The sequence below is a fragment of the Lepidothrix coronata genome, unplaced genomic scaffold (assembly GCF_001604755.1).
Source record: "Lepidothrix coronata isolate B3197 unplaced genomic scaffold, Lepidothrix_coronata-1.0 Scaffold4, whole genome shotgun sequence".
NCBI lineage: Eukaryota > Metazoa > Chordata > Aves > Passeriformes > Pipridae > Lepidothrix > Lepidothrix coronata.
The window spans coordinates 10089272-10108272 of NW_016690184.1; the positions used below are offsets into that span (position 1 = coordinate 10089272).

At 38.4% G+C, this 19001-nt stretch overlaps 1 protein-coding gene across 2 annotated transcripts; it reads left to right on the forward strand.

The window, feature by feature from the left end:
• The first annotated feature begins 906 nt into the window (after positions 1-906).
• CFAP206 (cilia and flagella associated protein 206) lies at positions 907-18783 on the forward strand. 2 transcript variants are annotated; one of them, XM_017826970.1, is made up of 12 exons: positions 907-1165; positions 2572-2655; positions 2965-3055; positions 4168-4356; positions 4598-4756; positions 7060-7268; positions 8849-8968; positions 11432-11630; positions 12031-12168; positions 14180-14373; positions 15438-15581; positions 18455-18783. In XM_017826970.1, the coding sequence occupies exons 1-12, from the start codon at positions 1058-1060 to the stop codon at positions 18683-18685; spliced, it is 1866 nt and encodes a 621-aa protein (XP_017682459.1). In that variant the 5' UTR covers positions 907-1057; the 3' UTR covers positions 18686-18783. The 2 variants fall into 2 exon arrangements, with proteins under 2 accessions (XP_017682459.1, XP_017682463.1); XM_017826974.1 differs by lacking the exon at positions 4168-4356.
• Positions 18784-19001: the final 218 nt, after the last annotated feature.

Genomic DNA, 19001 nt, shown 5'->3' on the forward strand with positions numbered 1-19001 from the left:
CTGTGGTGCTGTGCTTTGATATATGGTCTGTTGTTATCACACGGGTGTTTTGGCAGTGTGGCTGGCTTCAAGGTTTTCTTCTTCCCATTCTATCCCCCCAGCAGGCCATTCATAAAATGAATTGGGTTGGAAGGGAGCTTAAAGATCATCTAGTTCCAACCCCCCTGCCACAGGGCTATATATATTGTATCTGTGAGCACTTATCAGTCCAGTGGAGTGCCACAAAGATGATTAGGGGGTTAGAATGTCAGAGACTGCAGGAGCTGGGCCTGTTTAATGAGAGAGAATCTCATTAATGCATATTAAATATCTCAAAGGCAGGTGCCAAGAGGACGGTGCCAGACTCTTTTTGGTGGTGGCCAGTGACAGGATGAGGAGAAAACGGGCAGAACAGGCTGGAACAGGCTGCCTGGTGGAGTCTCCCTCTCTGGAGACATTCAAAACCCACATGGATGTGTTCCTGTGTAACCTGCTCTAGGTGACCCTGCCTTGGCAGGGGGCTGGACTGGCTGATCTCCAGAGGTCCCTTCCAACCCTAACGATTCTGTGATTCTGTGATATTGAGGTACATATACCTATGCACGGTATGTATGTGGCTTTATGCATACATATGTATGTATATCTACGCATACCTACATACAGACATAGCTGCAGAGGTGCACATACATGATTTTTATGTGCGCCTAGATGTTTATGTACACATACACACGCATTCCTAGGCATCTACAGAAGCTTGTTTGGTATATACGCAGGCATGTATGTTTTGCCCACACACTGACATACATATTCCGTGTAAACGTGTTTGTCTGGGAACCCCTCCGTGCTGTGTACGGACACACATCCACGCTGCGCTCACACGGCTCTCCCGGCAGGCCGGACCGGGCCGCGTCCCCATGGCAACCCGCTGGCGCTCGGGTGCGGCCGCCGCCGCTCCCCGCCGCCGGCACCGGGGAGTTTTGGGGTCGGGAGAGGGTGCCCCGACAAGTGGCGACCCTCGGCCCCTCGAAGAGAAACGCTGAAGTAGATGTAACCCCGCTAAGGTTTGTGCTTGCCCAGCATGTCCGGCGAGCTGACCGAAAGCGTCATCAAGGGAATAATCCGCAAAGTCGGACTGGAGTGCGCTGCCCAGGGACAAACCCTGTCTGAAACCTTGGTGGCGTTCATGGTAAGCGCGAATGAAGCGTTCAGGGGGTCGCGGCAGCTGAGGCTTTCAGGGGTGACCTGAGTTTTGGAATATCTTGGTTTCCATTTGCCTGCAGAAATTTTAAAGGGGCGTTCAGCGTTCAGCGACATTCAGTATAGGGTCCTAGAAACCTGAAAAAGTATTTTATTCCTCTGAAATTCCTCTGAAATGTATGTGAATGTAAAGTCCCAAGAAGACTGCAAGTCTTGAGTCCTGGAAACGCTCTGAGCTCCAACTCAGAGCTCTTTCTTAGTTTTCTTCTACGGGCAGATAAACCATTGTTTTCTTTCTAAAGTGAAAAAGATAAGTGTTCCCAAGTTTTAATAATGTTTCTTCCCACTCTCATAAATGAACAAAAAGGCATGACACATAGGTGAATGTTTATTGCAGCAGCTGTATTTATTCTTTGACATTTACCTCTTCTCTCTATTGTGAAGGATTATTTTTTTTGTTTCTCTGCTGAGACGGGGCCAGGTGGTATAAATGGGCTGAATATTTGAAGTAGTGGGCTCAGATCCCATTTAAACTGAAAATGTAATGGAATCAGTCTCAGTGTTGTCCTTGGTAGACAACTATAAGTATCCTGAAAACATTATACACTTTAGCATCTCTTCAGAGGCACAGCACTGCTGCAGAATATATTCTGAATGTGCCTGCAAAGCTGTGTCTGAAGAAAGAAGGTACTAGGTTCTTTCTTTATTGGTGATCAGCTCTTGATAAACTTGTACGTGAATGTAAATGATTCACAGTAGTACTGTTAATCTGCAATTTTTTTCCCCCCTAAAAGTGACACTGTGGCTTGAGAAAATACATTGGGCTCAAAAGCAGCATTAATCAATTAAGCAGAAAAATTTTAATGAGTAAAAAGCCTGTACAAGTGGCTGGCAGGACACCCAGCATGAACAGTAGTTGCAAACATGCGTAAAAAGCCTGTACAAGTGGCTGGCAGGACACCCAGCATGAACAGTAGTTGCAAACATGCACATATTTTCCTGCATGCAGAACACTATGGATTTTTTATCCAAATGGTAAATGTTTATACTGATGCATATAACATCAAGTGAGAAGTTTATAAACAACTATGATGGATTTTCATAAAATGTTACTTAGGAAAATATTTTCCAGGTAATTTCTAAAGAAATTGTATTTAAATATTTCTCAAAGTTTGTCTCACAAATAGATTTTTTTTCACTTATGCCTGAGAAGTGAGATTGAAACTGGCAACGCATAAAATGAAGTAAGTTTGTTTTGTTATAAAAGATTGGAATGGGGAAAAAGAATGGCAAAGAAATATTGAATGCATCTGAGATTTTTCAGAAAATAAAAGGTTAGTTGTTAAGAGGATATTTTGAGATGTAAATTAATATCTTTCTTTTGGCAATCTCAAGGTGAGAGCTGTTGTTTTAGATCCAAGAAATGGCTTTAATATGGATCAAATCCTTACAGAAAAAGATGTGCAAGATCTCATCCAGGTAATTCTGACATGATGTTGCATCAGTACTTAGCTAAGACTATGGCAGTATTTGCTACCTGTTACTGTAACTAAGATGACATGATCACTTTCAAAATTTTAGTGCTACCTTATCCTCATGGTTCTGTAGCTAAAGACTGGACTATGTGTGTGCTTCATGTAAATGCCTTATACTTATAAATGCCTTATATAGAGAGAATGGTAGTGAGGGAGCTCTACAGCTGTTGTGAAACCTGTAGCACAGTGACTGTCAGTTCAGAAGTTTCCCTAGAGATGAGAAAGAACTCACTTCTCTGACTCTCCTCTTTAGCTCTCTGTTACCAGACTGCTCGACACAACAAATCCATCCCTGAGCACAATTAAGATGCAAGTTTACTTTGATATGAACTATGCCAACCGAGGTAATTTTGAAAATATGTTTCCATAGAAGTTGATGCTGAGTTTAGAATTTAATAACTCTCTCTGTAGGGCTAGTAATGATTCTTGTTAAATGACTGTTGGCAGTAAAGCAAAATAAAAATCCCAGGAGAAATGTACTGCATAGAGTATGACGTTTCAGTATGGATGTAGTAAAGAAAAAATGTACATTAGACTTGAGAGTACAATCTTCTCATCCTGTCTGAGAGATTTCCTGAATGTAATGTATTAGATTGCTTGAGAATAATTATGCTTTCAGGTGCAGTGGTTAGCTGCCTTCAGCAAGCATATCTTGCACTGCACCTGTATGTCTAAAAGTACTCAAAACTCTGCTCATGTATCCAAAAGAAAACTCAATGTTTTATCAATATCCCTAATTGATAGATATGAGTAATCTTGAACAATCAGTTGCAGTTTTAACCAAGTATGTTTTGATCTTACAGTGGTAATTTCACATGGTCTGAGAATGGGAATGTAGAAGAAAAATGAGGTGGGGAAAATGCCTGTGCTGCAAATGTAACTTCAAATCTCAGTGGGACAGTGGAGGCTGGCTGGGAAACAGAAGACACAGAACAAGAGTAGATGTTAAACAAAAAAAAAAAAAACACCACATTTCTGTGTGGGGAAATCATGAAAATGTTTTCTTGTTAGCATGGATCAAAGCGAAAAATTAACAACACTGGGAAGCTGCTCCTAAGTCCTATGGTCTCTGTAAGCTCAGTAAGTGCAGTAAGTTTCTGAGATCCTGAGTAGTGTTCAAATTTGAGCTTGTAACATCAGGTTGGTATGAAATACATGTGTGTGTGTATGTGTGTTAGGACTTGTTGCAGTCAGAAGTGTCCAGAGTGTCAAGAGACTTGCTGCCTAATTTGGCCTAAATAGTTCTCTGGACTCTACTGGCTGATGTTAATCATGCTAATTATGTTAATCTTTAACTCTACCAGTTTCATTTCTAACAGTATGGTACTATGAACATCTCTTCCACATGCCCGTGCTTCAGAAATCTTAATCTGACTGTGGAAATAAAATGCACCCTCTGTACGAGCCAAATTCCAAAGAATATAGATAGCACTTTCTAAGTGTCCTTCTTTCCTAGCTGAATTACTCCATGAGCAGCAGCGCATTCTGGAAGGAAAACTGGCTCCTGTGGTCAGAGATATCACAGATAAATGTCCTCCTGTGCAAGAAGAAATAGAGAAAGGGTATCAAAATATTGTTAGCTATGCACTGCTGAGCTCTGGTCTGGGATCCCCTACAGATATCGAGGCTGTCAGGGAGGTAACAGGTTAGTAAACTTCTAGCTTTAAAACTGGACTTTTCTAATTGAAAAATAAAATTTCACCTTCTCTCCGATCTTTCGATACAAATGTGGTGAACTGTGATGAATGATTACTACCCAAACTGTCACTGCTCAGACTTAAAGTGGAAATTTGCCATGGATTTCCTACTTTTTGCAGTTGTTCGGGAGAGGGTATTTTTGCTTATTTAATTATTGAGGTTTTTCTTCCCCTTTGTAATGGTTATAGCTGCCTTGCAGAGTGTATTCCCCCAGACAGAGATGACTGCTTTCATTTCACTCAATAAGAAGGACAAAGAACGACAGCTGAAAAATCTTGCCATGCTAGTCACAGGAATTCGGCTGTACAACAAGGCGTGCAGGAAAGGAGGAAGGAGCATTGACGACTGTAAGTAAACAACTGCTTTTGGGCTGTGTATTCTCAGTTTTTCCTTCCTGGCCTTCTTCACTGGAGCTGCTCCAGTAATACCCAATCTCACTAGATAAACAGCTTTGACTCAGGGCCTGTAAACCTGAAGAAAAAATACATATTTGCTACGATTATTGGGTTCCATGTAGACTACTACTTTCTAGCTAAGAGGGAGCCCTAACGTGGTTGATGTGTAAAGATTATATGTATTAACGTCATGCAAATAATTTACCTCATGATAAGTTGTTCCCAGATCCCTTGCCATTAAGTGAATTAAATATGTAATGTTTGCCTTTTAAAGCACTTAATTACAATCCATTTACAAATTTCTGTTGAGTATGTGTGATGAGAATTGATAGAAGTTGCTGGGCCATTATCTGTATTCTGGTAATCTTAAAATGTTCTTGAAAATCTTTTGCATTTTGAATCTTTCTGCTTCTTTAATAAGCAAAAGATGTCAATGACCATGCTGGATTTTTTCAAACGCTGTATTCAGGGTAGGGCAAGACTTTGATATTCCTTTTATTTTCTTTTGTTCCCCATCAGCCACATTATTTCAGCAAAGTTTATAATAATCAAATAAATGGTCAGTGGAAACGTTTATGTGAACATCCATGTAGTATTGCAGCTCAATGTGGAGACTTCTTTATAAGAAAGGTCTGCAGCCCAGTTGTAGGGGAAAACTTTTTATTTTAAAAGACCAAAGTTTCTGGAATAAAGGCTATAGCACACGCCTCTCCTGATAAGAAAGTCATGCTTTATTGGAAAGCAAAGCACTTGCTGAGCTTGTGGTATTTTAAGTAAAGCAGTGTACGTAGGGAAAAAATATACCTACCATATCAGAGAAAGAAGTAAACAACTCTCTAGATTTTGGTGCTTTTTTTTTAACTCACATACCAAGCGACACATTAATGGTTTTCCATTTTTATAATACATTCTTTCCCACAAATGTCACCTTTCTGTGTTGTGGCTGTCTCTATTTTACGTTCACTGGGCCTGGCTTGCAGCATGAGGGAACCTTCAACTACTGTATTATACAAAAGGCATAATTAACAATATGTTGTGGTCTTTCTCACTGTAATATCTGTGGGTTTTGTAATTGATTGGTGTAGATAATATGATTGTTGATCCTGTTACATTTGTTAGGTCACTATAAGATGAACTTCTTTGTGCTGGCCTGTTTACATATCACTTTTGAATAGATGGAAAAAACACAGCATGAATGCTCTTAGGTTAGGAAATTAAATGGATATCTTTATGATTAAGGACAGCAGTTAGACCACTGAAGCCTTAATTTCAGTGTTGGCAGCAGTCTTGCTGAGGTAGAGCTTTGCTTTGGCTTTTTTCCCTGCATCCAAAAAAGAAAATCAGCCAAGTGCTAAGCTCCCTTCACCTGTTGTTAAACTGCTTGTAAAGCCTTTGCAAATTTACCTCCCCTTCTAGCTTGGTTAAATCTAGCCTTTCTATGCTCATGGGGTTTTGAGCAGACATACCTCAAGCCTTATTACTGCTCTGCTGCTCACCGATGTTGTTAGCATCAGAAGTTCAACACACGCAACAAAGAGCTACACTTAACAAATGTAGCTTGGCCTTCTTATTGTATTTCCTTGCATAGATGTCTGCTTAATAACACAACACATCAAAATATTCAGTGTAATAGTTGCGTGCTGTCAATAATAAAATTGTAAAGAAAAAAATTTTTATCATGTTGTATATCAGCTAAAATATGTTTTATTCACCTGTGCCATTTGGGGGAATCTGGGGTTTTTTTAAGTACTAATGCTGAACTTTAACAACTGCAAAGGCATAACTTTTTGTGCTCTATCTCTCTTCTCTTTTTAATAATAATCTTTGACTCATTCTTAGAGCATGTTAGATCTCAAAGTGCCCAGGAAATGGGAGGCCTGTTATTGTTATTACTGCTTCACAAATTAGGATACTGAGAATTGAAAATGGTGCAGATTGCCTGAAGTCTATCAGGAAACCCATGTCAGTTATAGCAACAGAACTGCATCTACTATAAAGCAGGTTTTTTCACACTCCTTGACTTGACTGTGATATTTCCACACCACTAATTCTAAATATTTGAAACTACTTGACTAGTAAGATACAGTGGTTGAATCTGGTATGCGAGTAGTTAGAAATGTATGAATATAATGACAAAATTTAAAAACCAAAATTTTATTGGAAGACTACTGTGCTCAAATACTGCACTTTAACCATTTGATAATGATTTCATTAATTCTTTTAATACGTATCTCATATTTATTCTATATGAGTAGTGCCAGCCATTCTGAATGAAGCCATTCCATCAGCTACACAGATTGTCGATGAAGGTCTTAATACCTGCCACATGCTAGCTCACAAGTACACAGCTCTGTTGGAATCCATGCAGGAAGACTCCCACAGATATATGCAGCTTAGTTCGTTTAAATTAAAAGAAGCACTTTTCAATGTGAGACAATATGAGGCCTTCCTTTGCATCGTTATGGTGAGATACCATCATGTTATATATCCTGTGGGTTTTTATTGCAGTTGGAATGTACTGAAGTTACCTACTTGTACAGGGCAGAAATATAAGAAAAATTATTCAGAAATAAATAAAATAAAATGTATCTCTAGATAAAGAATCATAGAACCATAGATAGTTTAGGTCAGAAAATACCTTTAAAATCATCTAGTCCAACCATTAACATGGGGCTGTCAAGTCCACCATTAAACCGTGTCTGTAAGTATGACATCTACACATCTTTTAAATACCTCCAGGGATGGGGACCCAACCACTTCCCTGAGCAGCCTATTCCAGTGCTTGAAACCCTTTCTGGGAAGAAATTTTCCCTGATATCCAACCTAAACCTCCCCTGGTGCAACTTGAGGCCATTTCCTGTCATCCTGTCACTTATTACTTTGGGAGAACAGACTGCCCCCCACCTGGCTACAGCCTCCTTTCAAGTAGTCATATACAGAGAGAAGGTTCCCCCTGAGCCTCCTTTTCTCCAGGCTGAACTCAGCTCCCTCAGCTGCTCCTCATAAGACTTGGGCTCCAGATCCTTCACCAGCATCTTTGCCCTTCTCTGGACACAATCCAGCACCTCAATATCCTTCCTGAATTGAGGGGCCCAGAACTGGACACAGGATTCGAGGTGTGGCCTTGCCAGGGCCAAGGGGACTATTACTTCCTAGTCCTGCTGGCCACACTATTTCTGATACAAGCCAGGATGCCACCTGGGCACACTGCTAGCTCATGTTTAGCTCCTGTTGACCAGCACCCCCAGGTCCTTTTCTGCTGGGCAGCTTTCCAGCTACTCTGCCCCCAGCCTGTAGCACTGCATGGGGTTGTTGGGATCCAAGTGTAGGACCTGGCATTTCGCTTTGTTGAAACTTATACCATTGGCCTCAGTCTATAGATCCACCCTGTGCAGATCCCTCTGCAGGGCCATCCTACCCTCCAGCAGATTGATACTCCCACTAACTTGGTGTCATCCGCAAACTTACTGAGGGTGCACTTTATCCTCTCATCCAGATCTAAAGATATTAAACAGGGCTGGCTCCAATGCTGAGCCAGCCACCAACTGGATTTAACTCCATTCACCACCACTCTTCTTGTTTGCATATTGATACTCCGCCCCAAAAGGTATGAGAGAAATAAATCATGTTTAGTTTTAGTCTGCAGACAGCCCCAAAATTTATGGAATCATATCTGAAGAATATAATTTAAATTCTTGTTTTGTTAATGAAGAGCTTTTCGTTTGTCTTTTGAGAAACTGCAAGGTTTTATTAGTCTCTCTATACTATAAAGCATTGAAAAATATTTTTTTTTCAATTCTCTTGATTGTGAAAATGTAGAGAATTGTCTATAAAAGTTACTAGTATACATGTTTGAGTGAAGTGCCTGGTTTTATACCTGAGCATTTAAGGAAAAATTTATTTTGTGGTAAGTTGGGGGGCATTTCATTCCTTAAAAGAGTTGTCTGAAAATAGTTGAATGAAGAGATACAAGTAAATACTTATTACTAAATGCTTGATTTTTTGAGTTTTATACTTCTTACCTGAAGTAAGTTCTCTTTCCAGTCTGATGCAATTACCAGTGCTCAAGAAGTTGAAACGTTGAGTGTTCAGTTTGAAGCAACAATGATGCAATTGAAAAACACAGTGCAGGATAAGATTTCCGTAGATTCCAAAGAAGTTTTTGTAAGTATTATGAATAGAAAACCCTTTTTTCTTCATTATAAGAAATTATGAAATTATTACAGAATAGTTTGCTGGTGTATTTTTTAATAGCTTGTGTTAAGAAAAAGGCTACATCATTTTCTTATTACTATAATAGCATCTGTGATTTTTAAAGGGGCAACTAAGGTAGCAGTCTCAAGGCAAGAAAAAAGAAAGGAACAAAAAGGGAGCAAAAGAACTAAATGGTATTTTACTGTAAATGTCTTTAATTATTTGCCAGTATTTGTAGATTTACAGTGATATTTTCCTTTTTTTGTGTGTAAATATTCTCTTCTGTTCCTTGCAGAAACTGTAAGAACATAATGATTACAAAAAACAGCACATCAGAGGGTGCTTCTTTAAAGTCCCTTCAGATAGCAATCCCTGTGATTACAGTATGACTCATTGATATAATTTTTCTAAAGAAACTGGGTTTCTATGATGGGGATTTCAGCCTCTTTTCCCCTCCCAATAGCTTCTGAACCTGTTGGCAAGTTTCAGTCACGTTTCTCAGACTCCAAAGATCTCAAAATATGTAATTTTCTGCACGTTTTCTGGAAAAAAGAGCGATTAGAGAGACACAGTTAGAGCCTTCCTAAGATCAAGTGTGAAATGGTTTGTGGGCTGTCTGGCCTCTGAGCAGTCAGTGAAAGCACCTCTGCACAACTGATGTTTTGTACTGTTTCACTCTGGTTGGGAGCTACAAGATATTGGGAGAAGATGGTCCCTGATGACCCTGTGAAAACCTGGGATTATTATGCTGGCATGATGTAAAGGAAATGAAAGAGAAATATGTCAGAAACCATCTTCATTAAATTTGCTTTTCATGGAAGAGCTCATTATTTTGTATGATATGTTTATCATTTTAATTCCTTGTAGTTAGCTGCTGAACCAGCATGCAGTTCATACATAGGTTATTTTTCATCATTCTAAGTTAATTATTAGAAGGTAAAAAAAAGTCTACTGTGGAGGAGGGAGGGAGGAAGGAAGGAAGATCATGTCCCCACATATACTCAGAGTACTTTTTACACTTCCCAGAAGGGCATCTGAGCTGGAAACTCGTGGGAATGGCACTTTAACTGAGGTACATCTCAGATGTGGTCTGATACTTCAATTTATGTATGCTTGTGATTTTATAAACCAGATGTTCTCAACTGGGGAACAATTTCCCCTCTTGTGCAGAGTCTCAGATCAGTTTTTCCTCTTTTACTGTTTCTTCATGGGACTTAAGTGACTGATATATGTTACCCTTTCCCCTAGAAGCTGTCTGCTGTTGTCTGCTGCCTTCCTAGATTTTTTTTTTCTCTTCAGGTTGGTTAGTTGATTTTTCTTCTCTGCTGAAGACACAATATGTAATGGCTTTTGATTTCAGGTCTTTTTCAATTAGAGATTTCTCTATTAAGACACCATTTAAGTAACTTTTCTTGCCTTCAGCTAGTTATTAAGGAGCTGGATCCTCTGCAAAGATAGAGAAGGAGGGCATTCTGCCTTTTAAAATGCATAGGATAAGGCCTATAGTTGTAGTGAACACTTGTTTTAGGAAACACAATACATTTCATTAATATTCTTTGTTTATTCTAGTAAGAATGATTTTGATCTTGCTGCCCTTCCTTTAGCTTTTTTCCTGTTTGTGACCGCAACGTTTCCACAGCATTAGTGATGCCGATGAATTCCAGAGCTGACCCTGTTGGCCGCTCTTATAACAATGTTGTTAATATGCATAAAATATGTGGTTAAGTGCGCGTTTCAGATTTGTTGACTCTCTTCCTGTAAATGCTTTCTGTGTGTTTAGATGTAACAGGACACATTTCATGTCACTGTCATTGAAATCAGCATTTGTATCTAAAGCTTATAGCCTTCTTCTATATGTGTATACACCCGTATGTCAGCATTGTTGCTGGGAACAAAAGCTTCCAGTTTTGCCCTGAACCCTCTGAGGAGGCCTGCGCCCCCTTAATCTGACACACATGATGCCCCGAGGGCTGTGGTACCAAGACACTCTGGAAACAGGGCAGGTAAAATAACAAAACCTGATAGTTTGTACGTCTAGGTATGGGTTTACCTCATTTACTAACTAATCAGGTATGTTTCTTCTGGCACTTATTCCTGTATACCTTATTTTCAGTCATATAAGTGTATGGCCAGTGAAGTGCTCAATTCCAAGCATGGTCTCAGAGTTACGTACTTGGGAAAGTCTTTGGAGTAAAATGTAGAAAAGTACCTTTCTGGCCTATGGCTCGACATGTTGGATGTATGTGCTTTGGATGTGCTTCTGATGGAAATTCCTCTTAAAATGTCCAGGAGTTCCCCTGAAATTTCTGGTTACTGAAGGCCTTGGAGATCAGCCCTGCTTTGTTCATAGCAGAGATTGTTGTGCACAGCACTTGGGTTATGCTGCGGACATAAAACAAGTCTGGTTTTCAGATAATTTTCTTTATGTTCTAGCCTCTCTTCCTTGAACTTTCTAAACTCTGGACCAGCTTTCAGGATGAAATGCTACTGCTAAGCTTCCTCACAAGTATGACTAGCAATCTCCAACAGTTCTTGGAAATCCAGTCGCAGCTTTTTCCTGAGGAAGTGCTAACATCTCTTCTGGAAGGAGTGACTGTGAAAAGTGATGAGGAAAGGATAAGAGAAACCATGGGTACAGAAAGTTAATACTTTTTTGTTTTCCTTCACTTTCCAAGATGATAAACAAGCTAATTTAATGGGGCTTTGGTTACCAGAAGTGTTTGTTTGTAAAATGGTATCTATAGGAACCAAGTTTTACACCAGGGGATTTGTAATGCATGGGCGGTTGAAAACAAAATAGAAGAATAAGATACTACCTTCCTGTTGTTGTCCCCTGTTTTTAAAGAAAACTAACTAAAGAAGGCTCCCACAGGACTGATTTTTGAGTAGGTTCTCTTTAAAGGCAGGACTAATTTTGGTTTTTGGGACCTTGGCACTGCAGGACATCCTGTGAAAACCAGAGTAATCTAGTCATCCTGTAACATTATTATATTTTAAACACCTAATGTTTTGATGCTGAAATCATTTTTTAGGAACCAGAGTGAATGTTTCTGATTTCAAGAACCAAGAATGGCTTTTTCCAGAGACTACTGATAATTTTGACCAGTTGCTAATCCAGTACCATAGTTTCTGTGCACATGCAATTGGTGTGAAAGGCCTCACCCTGCCAGGTACGCTTTGTAATTAGACATTTTCCATACTATATATGTGTACAAGTACTAGGGAAAATTTAAAGGCGTTCTGAATGCATCCTCTTACATCAAAGGTGGAGTACTGTATTTCCACGTTTGTAATTCTCACCCCAGATAACTTATCTCCCCTGCTAAGGAATTTTTCTTTCTAAAATACACAAATAAAGTACCCTAAATAGAAGGCAGGAGGGCTTCAAGAGAAAGCAGGCATGAGCAAGCAGAGGCAGCAACAAGATGGGATGGATAAATGTTTCTTCCTGCTGTATATGCATCTGTATAACCTACACTGCAGCTGAATACAGGTTTGTTTGCTGTTGTTAATGTGCTGTAATACAGCCATAGAAAAATGGTCATTCCTTCTATTTTGTGTATGTCTGTGTTGCAAACACATCCGTTCATGGCTACATCATATGTATTTTAAATAGTCATTATAAAGTAATAAAAATCTTCTTTGAAAAGAATGCAAAAGTGCACTTGATTAAGCTAACTGATCACAGGAAATTTTTTTGTCTCTTCTAGGTTCATTTGTCTTGAAAGCATGCCTTATTTCAGCTACCTCAGCCCATGTTTTCTGTCTCCCTATCCTTTATAGAACCTATCTATATAGAATTTTCTTAAGCCTACAGGGAGTTGAGAGGAAAATATTGCCATTACTTGGCAGTATGAAAGAATAGATATTTTAACAGCAATATGAATTACTTAGACTTACTTAGTATTGCATATGAGAACAACTGTCCTGAGTTGGACTGAAGGTCTCTCTAGCCCTGTATCTGATCACTGGATGCAGGCAGGGATGACCACTTAAAATTTATGAGAAATGAAGTAGGAATGATCTTTCCTTAATTATATCCTTCTCTATTCTGGCAGTTAGTGGTTATGAGATTTCCTCAGAAAAATGTTGAGTCTGTAACCTTCTGTTGAATAATTCTTCATACAGGTTTTTCATTTATCTAATTGATTTTTGAATCCATCTCGAGTTTTCCATGGGATATTCTTATTGTCAAGAGCCCCACAATTTATAATTATATATGCTATGAAAAGGTACGTCTTTTTGAGATGGCTTTCAGCTCTGGCTGGATAATTTCATCAAGTCACAATAGTCTTTCTATTAGGAAAATTAGCAGATAGTAATTTTATATTGCACACAATTCATGGTTTTATTACTCTATATCATATTATTTCTTTTCAGTTGTTTCTTTTTAATGTTGAGGAGGCCTCTTTCTTTAACCTCTCCTGCTGTGAAAGATATTCCAAGCCTCTGATCACTCCCAACTCCCTTTTATTTGTTCTGTTGCGTTGGAGCAAAATATATTATTATAAGTGTAGCATACAGGTTGTTGTAATGCTAGTTTTCTTCTCCTCCTCTGTTTGCATCCTAATAATTCATGATATTCTTTTTGTTTTTATGACTGCCACTGAGTAGTGTCATTTAGTATTTTCAAGGCACTGTCTATAATGATTCTAGATCTTTCCTGGGCAGTGATGTCTGAAGCAGAGCCTGCCACTGTCCTTGAACTCAATTTGTGCTTTCCTATTTGGCTTTTATTGACACTTCACTTTCTCTGTTAATTTATTGTTCAGCTTCTCAGCTGCTTTATCTGCTTCTCCAGTTAATTTCAGTGTTATGCCCTTTGGTATAGATGCACTGCTGATCTACAATCAGGTATTTTCTGGAGATTATAGAGGGAACATTTGTGAGCGTAGACTGGTTTCTTATGCCTTTGCTATAGATATTTTATCTTTTGCTTTTCTGAGACATGCAGTAAGGCATACAGGATGTGAACTGATCAAAAGCAGTTACAGTGACATAAAAAATATTTAAAAGGCTTTCTTTCAGGGCTTATTCTGATTTCAGAAGAAGAAGGAAGTTGAAACTGACTTGAGGGAAACACAGAATCTTGATTAAAAATGTCTTTTGTATTGGATATCATACTGTTCAGTATTTTTTTGGTGGGTTTTATTTTGGGCTAGTTTTTTCCTCTTTTTTTAGGAAATCCTGCTATTGGAATTTTGAAGCACAAGGCGAAATGTTATGTTTTCAGTACCAAAGAAGCTGCATACACCTTTGCTCAAGATCCAGATAAATTCATTCAGTTGAATGTAGAAAAAGCAAAAGAATATGCAGAGCTAATTCAATTGCTTGAGCTCCGTCATCAGTTTGAATACCTTTTTCCTCATGCACAGGTACACACTGTCCATGCCTCTTGCTGAACAGCTGTTGGGTCACTGGTTACTCTGTCCTTTCTAGAACATAAAGAGAATAGAGGACACACATCTTTAGGAAAGAAGTAAAATCATCTGCCTATCATACAGAATGCCTGAGGGTCCATCTTTTCCAGGTCTTCAGAGCACTGAAGAAAAATTTTCACTTAATGGCATTCTCACCTTATCTCTTCAAAGAAGAATATGTATGTCCAAGGGATTGTGGCAGCGATGAAGCTGTCAGTTCATAGCTTAGGAAGGTCTTGTGTCTGATGTTTCTTTTCCTCATTTTTGAAAATGTAGCTTAAAGAGACAGTAAATAAATGCAACAGAAGATAAGTCAGATACCATATTAACTGAAGTTTTAGCTTATCAGTCCATCGATGTGTTCTGGATGAGGGTGTAGTGATATCTGAGGACAGAAATTATGGAATATATTACAAAATAAAAGGGGACTCATTAATAATGAATGTGACAGTGCTACTATGTGAAAGCCAAATACTTGATTTGGATTCATAGACATCATCTGTGATCCACTGTGAATTTTAGGTCCCTAGCAGTGGAAACAGTGTAGTCTTGAACTGGCCCTTAGTGTGAAAGATATAGTTTGTATCCTGGTTCTAGCAGAGATGTAAGCACTTCTCCCAGTTATGATTTGTGATATTTAGTCCATTTATAAAGACAAACTGAAGTGCCTGCATCATAAAATACCAGTGGTGGTGGTGGTGGTTGGACACCTTTTTACCAAAATCCAATGGTTATTCACTCACTCAGGATGTGGGAGTCTGAAATTCAGCTGTGGCCAATGCCTAAAGGGTTTTCTGTCAGAAATTAAATCCATCAAATAATTAATGGTTTCTTCTTTTTTAGTGAGGGCAAGGGAAACAAAAATATTCTTGAATGTAAAAATCTTTATCCCCTTGTGGTTTGCAGGTCTCTATTTGCTTTTAAAAAGTAGCATATCCATATGCTATTTCTCCTAGATGTCTGTATTTTTCTCATTAATGCCTTGCTTGGTTTTGGTTGGGTTTCTTTTTTTCATCCAGGCCAGAACTGCAGACAAATGTTTGATGAAACCAACTGCAAAATGTGACAGTAGTACTCAAACTGATACTCATATCTTGCCTCCAACTATTGTGAGATCCTATGAATGGAATGAATGGGAACTGAGAAGAAAAGCTATAAAATTGGTTTGTATTGTTATTATCAGATTTTCATTGCTGGATAACAAAGCTGAGAATAAATTATTCTAAACATTTGTTCTTTGAAAAATAAATCCAATCTTTTATTCAAAGACATAAACATTGTTACAACCAGCTGGATATTTTTTTTCCAGGTAATTTCTCTCCTTACTTCTAGACTTTCTTCTTCTCTCAGTTTTTCCGTATTTTTCCTCATTTTTTGACCAGTGCTTCCACTGCTATATCTATTCGTTCCAAATTTTTCAGTTGCCTTTTTTATGTAATAACAATTTGTTGTTTAGCATCGAATATTAAAGTTGTTTTTCTGCACTCAAATCAATTCAACAGGTTGAAGATACTACCGTATAATTCCTTTGTAAGAAAAAAATAATAGTGGTTGCACAAAGGTTTGGGTCACGCAAAACTTTATTGCAAGTTGAATAATTTATATTAATATTTGTCACCATGAAGTAAGAGGAAGAAAAATGCAGTAATTGGCAGGCAGAATGATAAGGAATACCTTTGGATATGTTTGACCCTACAGAAGCTTTCTTTGAGCTAATTTTTCATCTTTGAAAGGTATCAAAGCATGAGGGCCTTTTTTTTAGATTTTTGTTAGATTATTTTGGTAATGAAACACTTTATATTTTATCCTGGTTCTGTGTGTTCACTAAAAGCAATTCTTTTTTTGAAAAAAGAAAAAAAATTCTTCTCTCATGTAGGACCAGAGAGGTAAGAAACAGAGCCAATAGGTTTTCTGCTGTATATGTAAGCCAGAGGAAATGTCTGTTATACTGTCATGGCGATTTTCTGATGGATTGGAAGTCAGAGTCCATCTGCAGAAGGTTGACTACATACATAAATAAAAGCTTTTCAATCAACAGCATATATTTCCAAAGCTTCTTTCTAGGGTTTGCCAGCACACACATTTGTCAAGGTTTAGCACCTGATTTTCACAGTTCAGTCAAAATGAACTTGTACGTACAGGGAGTATTGCAGTTACCAATATCAACTGGACACAGATACTGCAGGGTTCTTTTTTTTCCTTCTGTGAACAGATGCCCTTTGGAGGCCTGTGGTCTGCTGGGCAGCCTATTTCCTTTCTGGGTATTTTTTTGCCATCAAATCTCTAACATTATATAAGGAACCCAAAATTTTGGACTGAGGAGTCTTCCCACTGTTGACTGGCTTATAAAGGATTCTAAGAAATAGTTTTTACTGAGGTGTATAAAGAGGCCAATTAGGTTTACAAGAGGCCTAACTAAAAGCCTCCTTTCCTTCTGTAAAGGACAAAAGTACCTAAATAAATGTAAGATGTGATCAGTGGTTTCTCTTTAGCATAAGCAGAAGTGGATGTTTCCCAATAGCTGATCACAAAGACCATACGCAAACAAATTAGTCTGAAATATTTAGAGAAAATACTTTAAAGTACTAAGGGTATTTTAGCCTCAACTGTCCATATGAGAGATTAGTGATGTGAAGTTGAAATAAAAAATCCCAGATGCCTGCAAAAGTGTTTTCTCTACAGTAACTGGCAATATGGAGGTGATAAAACATTTAGAGTCAAAATGCTAAATGAACAGAAATAGTTTACCAGTGCATTGGTGAATTTGATAGGGGATCATTGGACATATTTGCTGTTTTTGTTAGAGGATGAGCTCAGATGCCTTTGTTTTTTTTTCCTGTTGTTCATACTTAGCCAGAAAAGTTGTAGTGGTATGAAATGTTAAACTATTACTTTGTTAATACACCTATATGCTGTTAGAAGTAAAATTTTCAGCTCACATATGTTTCTGTGTGCAAGCACAGTTCCTTGCAATAGCATACATTCCGTTTTCAAGAGGTACACTTAGTAGAGAACCAGTATCTCATGCTCGCTCTTGTTTTAATTGGCATTAAAGCCTTCAGAAAAAAAGACTTGATATATTGTCTTTCTTCACATGCCATCTTATTGTTGTTTTCTGTATGACTCTGCACATAAAATTCAGTTGTAGATTAAGGTACCAGAATGTGTCTACAGGCAAGTGTTTCACCTTCCATTCAGCTGACGAGAAACATCACTAGTGGAATCTGGAGAATATTTTGACTTGCCCTGATACAAACACCAAATCTGGCCAACTTTATCACTCTCCAACCTCCACTGATTCCAGTCTCCACTAACTGGAATGGACTCCAGGGACTTACTCACTTGTAGGGGTCTGAATCCCACCACGTGAGATTGTTTGGTATATTTCAATGACAATATTGTGTCATATGATTTACAGTGTTTTACATAGTTGCTGACACAGAAGGCTGAGTGTAATAAGGAACACGTTGTTGTTTCAAGTGCTGGCTTTGTAATATTAACAGTTTGTGAGAAGTGGTTTTGTGATTCTATCAGTAGCAATTCCTGTGACTAAACAGAGTTTTAATCATAAATTATCTTAACTTTTGCCCCTTGTCAAGGGGTTAGTGAGCAATGTCATGAAAGAAGGCATTTTTCCCTTTTATCTGATGCTTTGTGACACCGACCTGTAAACCTCATTACATTTTGTAGAAACTAGACAAATACTGGAAGAGCTTACCATAAAAACATTTTATTCTAACAGAAAAAAGCCTTCAACACAATTTTCCAGGACAATGACCAGTGGAAAATAGGAAATTGTTAAGAGACTCACTTAAAGTTGTGTTCTTACACAACTTACAGTGCTGTTCACACATCCTGTTAGTTCAGGAGTTATCAAATCACAGTCACAAACGTGTATAGACAGAAGGACAAAGTGGGCCGTGTTCCAGGTTTGTGAAGCCCATAGATGTAAAACAGACAAACACACCTAAGTATATGCTAGTGCTAAAATGTTCAAACACAATTTTGCTTAATCTGATTATTTTTCTGTCTTTAGGCCAATTTGCGTCGCAAATTAACTCATGCCATGCAGACTGATCTCAGCCATATGAAAAGAGAGAACTTCACCCAAGTGTACTTGCCAAAAGGTGTCGGCACCCAGACCAAGCGTGACAACTCCAGCAATGTACCCAGGCCACAGATTTTCTTGAAAGGTCTCCGAGGACAATCCTCTCCTACTACTCATATGGTCAAAGTAGACTTAACAAGAGCAGTAGATGAAACCTAAGTGGAAATGAGAAACCTAAAGACACATATTGAATGTGTATATAAAAATCCCTGAATATATCTGAATTAAGGTATTAAAGATTTTGCTGTGTCTGTTGATTCCAGGAGCAGTTGGTTTGTTTCATTTATCTTATCTATTGTGGCTGCTGACTGGCCTTAGGTGATAGAAATTATAAGCCTGAAGCACACAGATTTCAAACAGCTTTTTGGATCAAGATGTTCCCATGGACTTTCACCTAAACTAACATTTAAATGTGTAGTGTATGTTCTGGGATTTTCTTGAAGTTTTAGTACAACTTTTGCTTGTTGAAACGCTG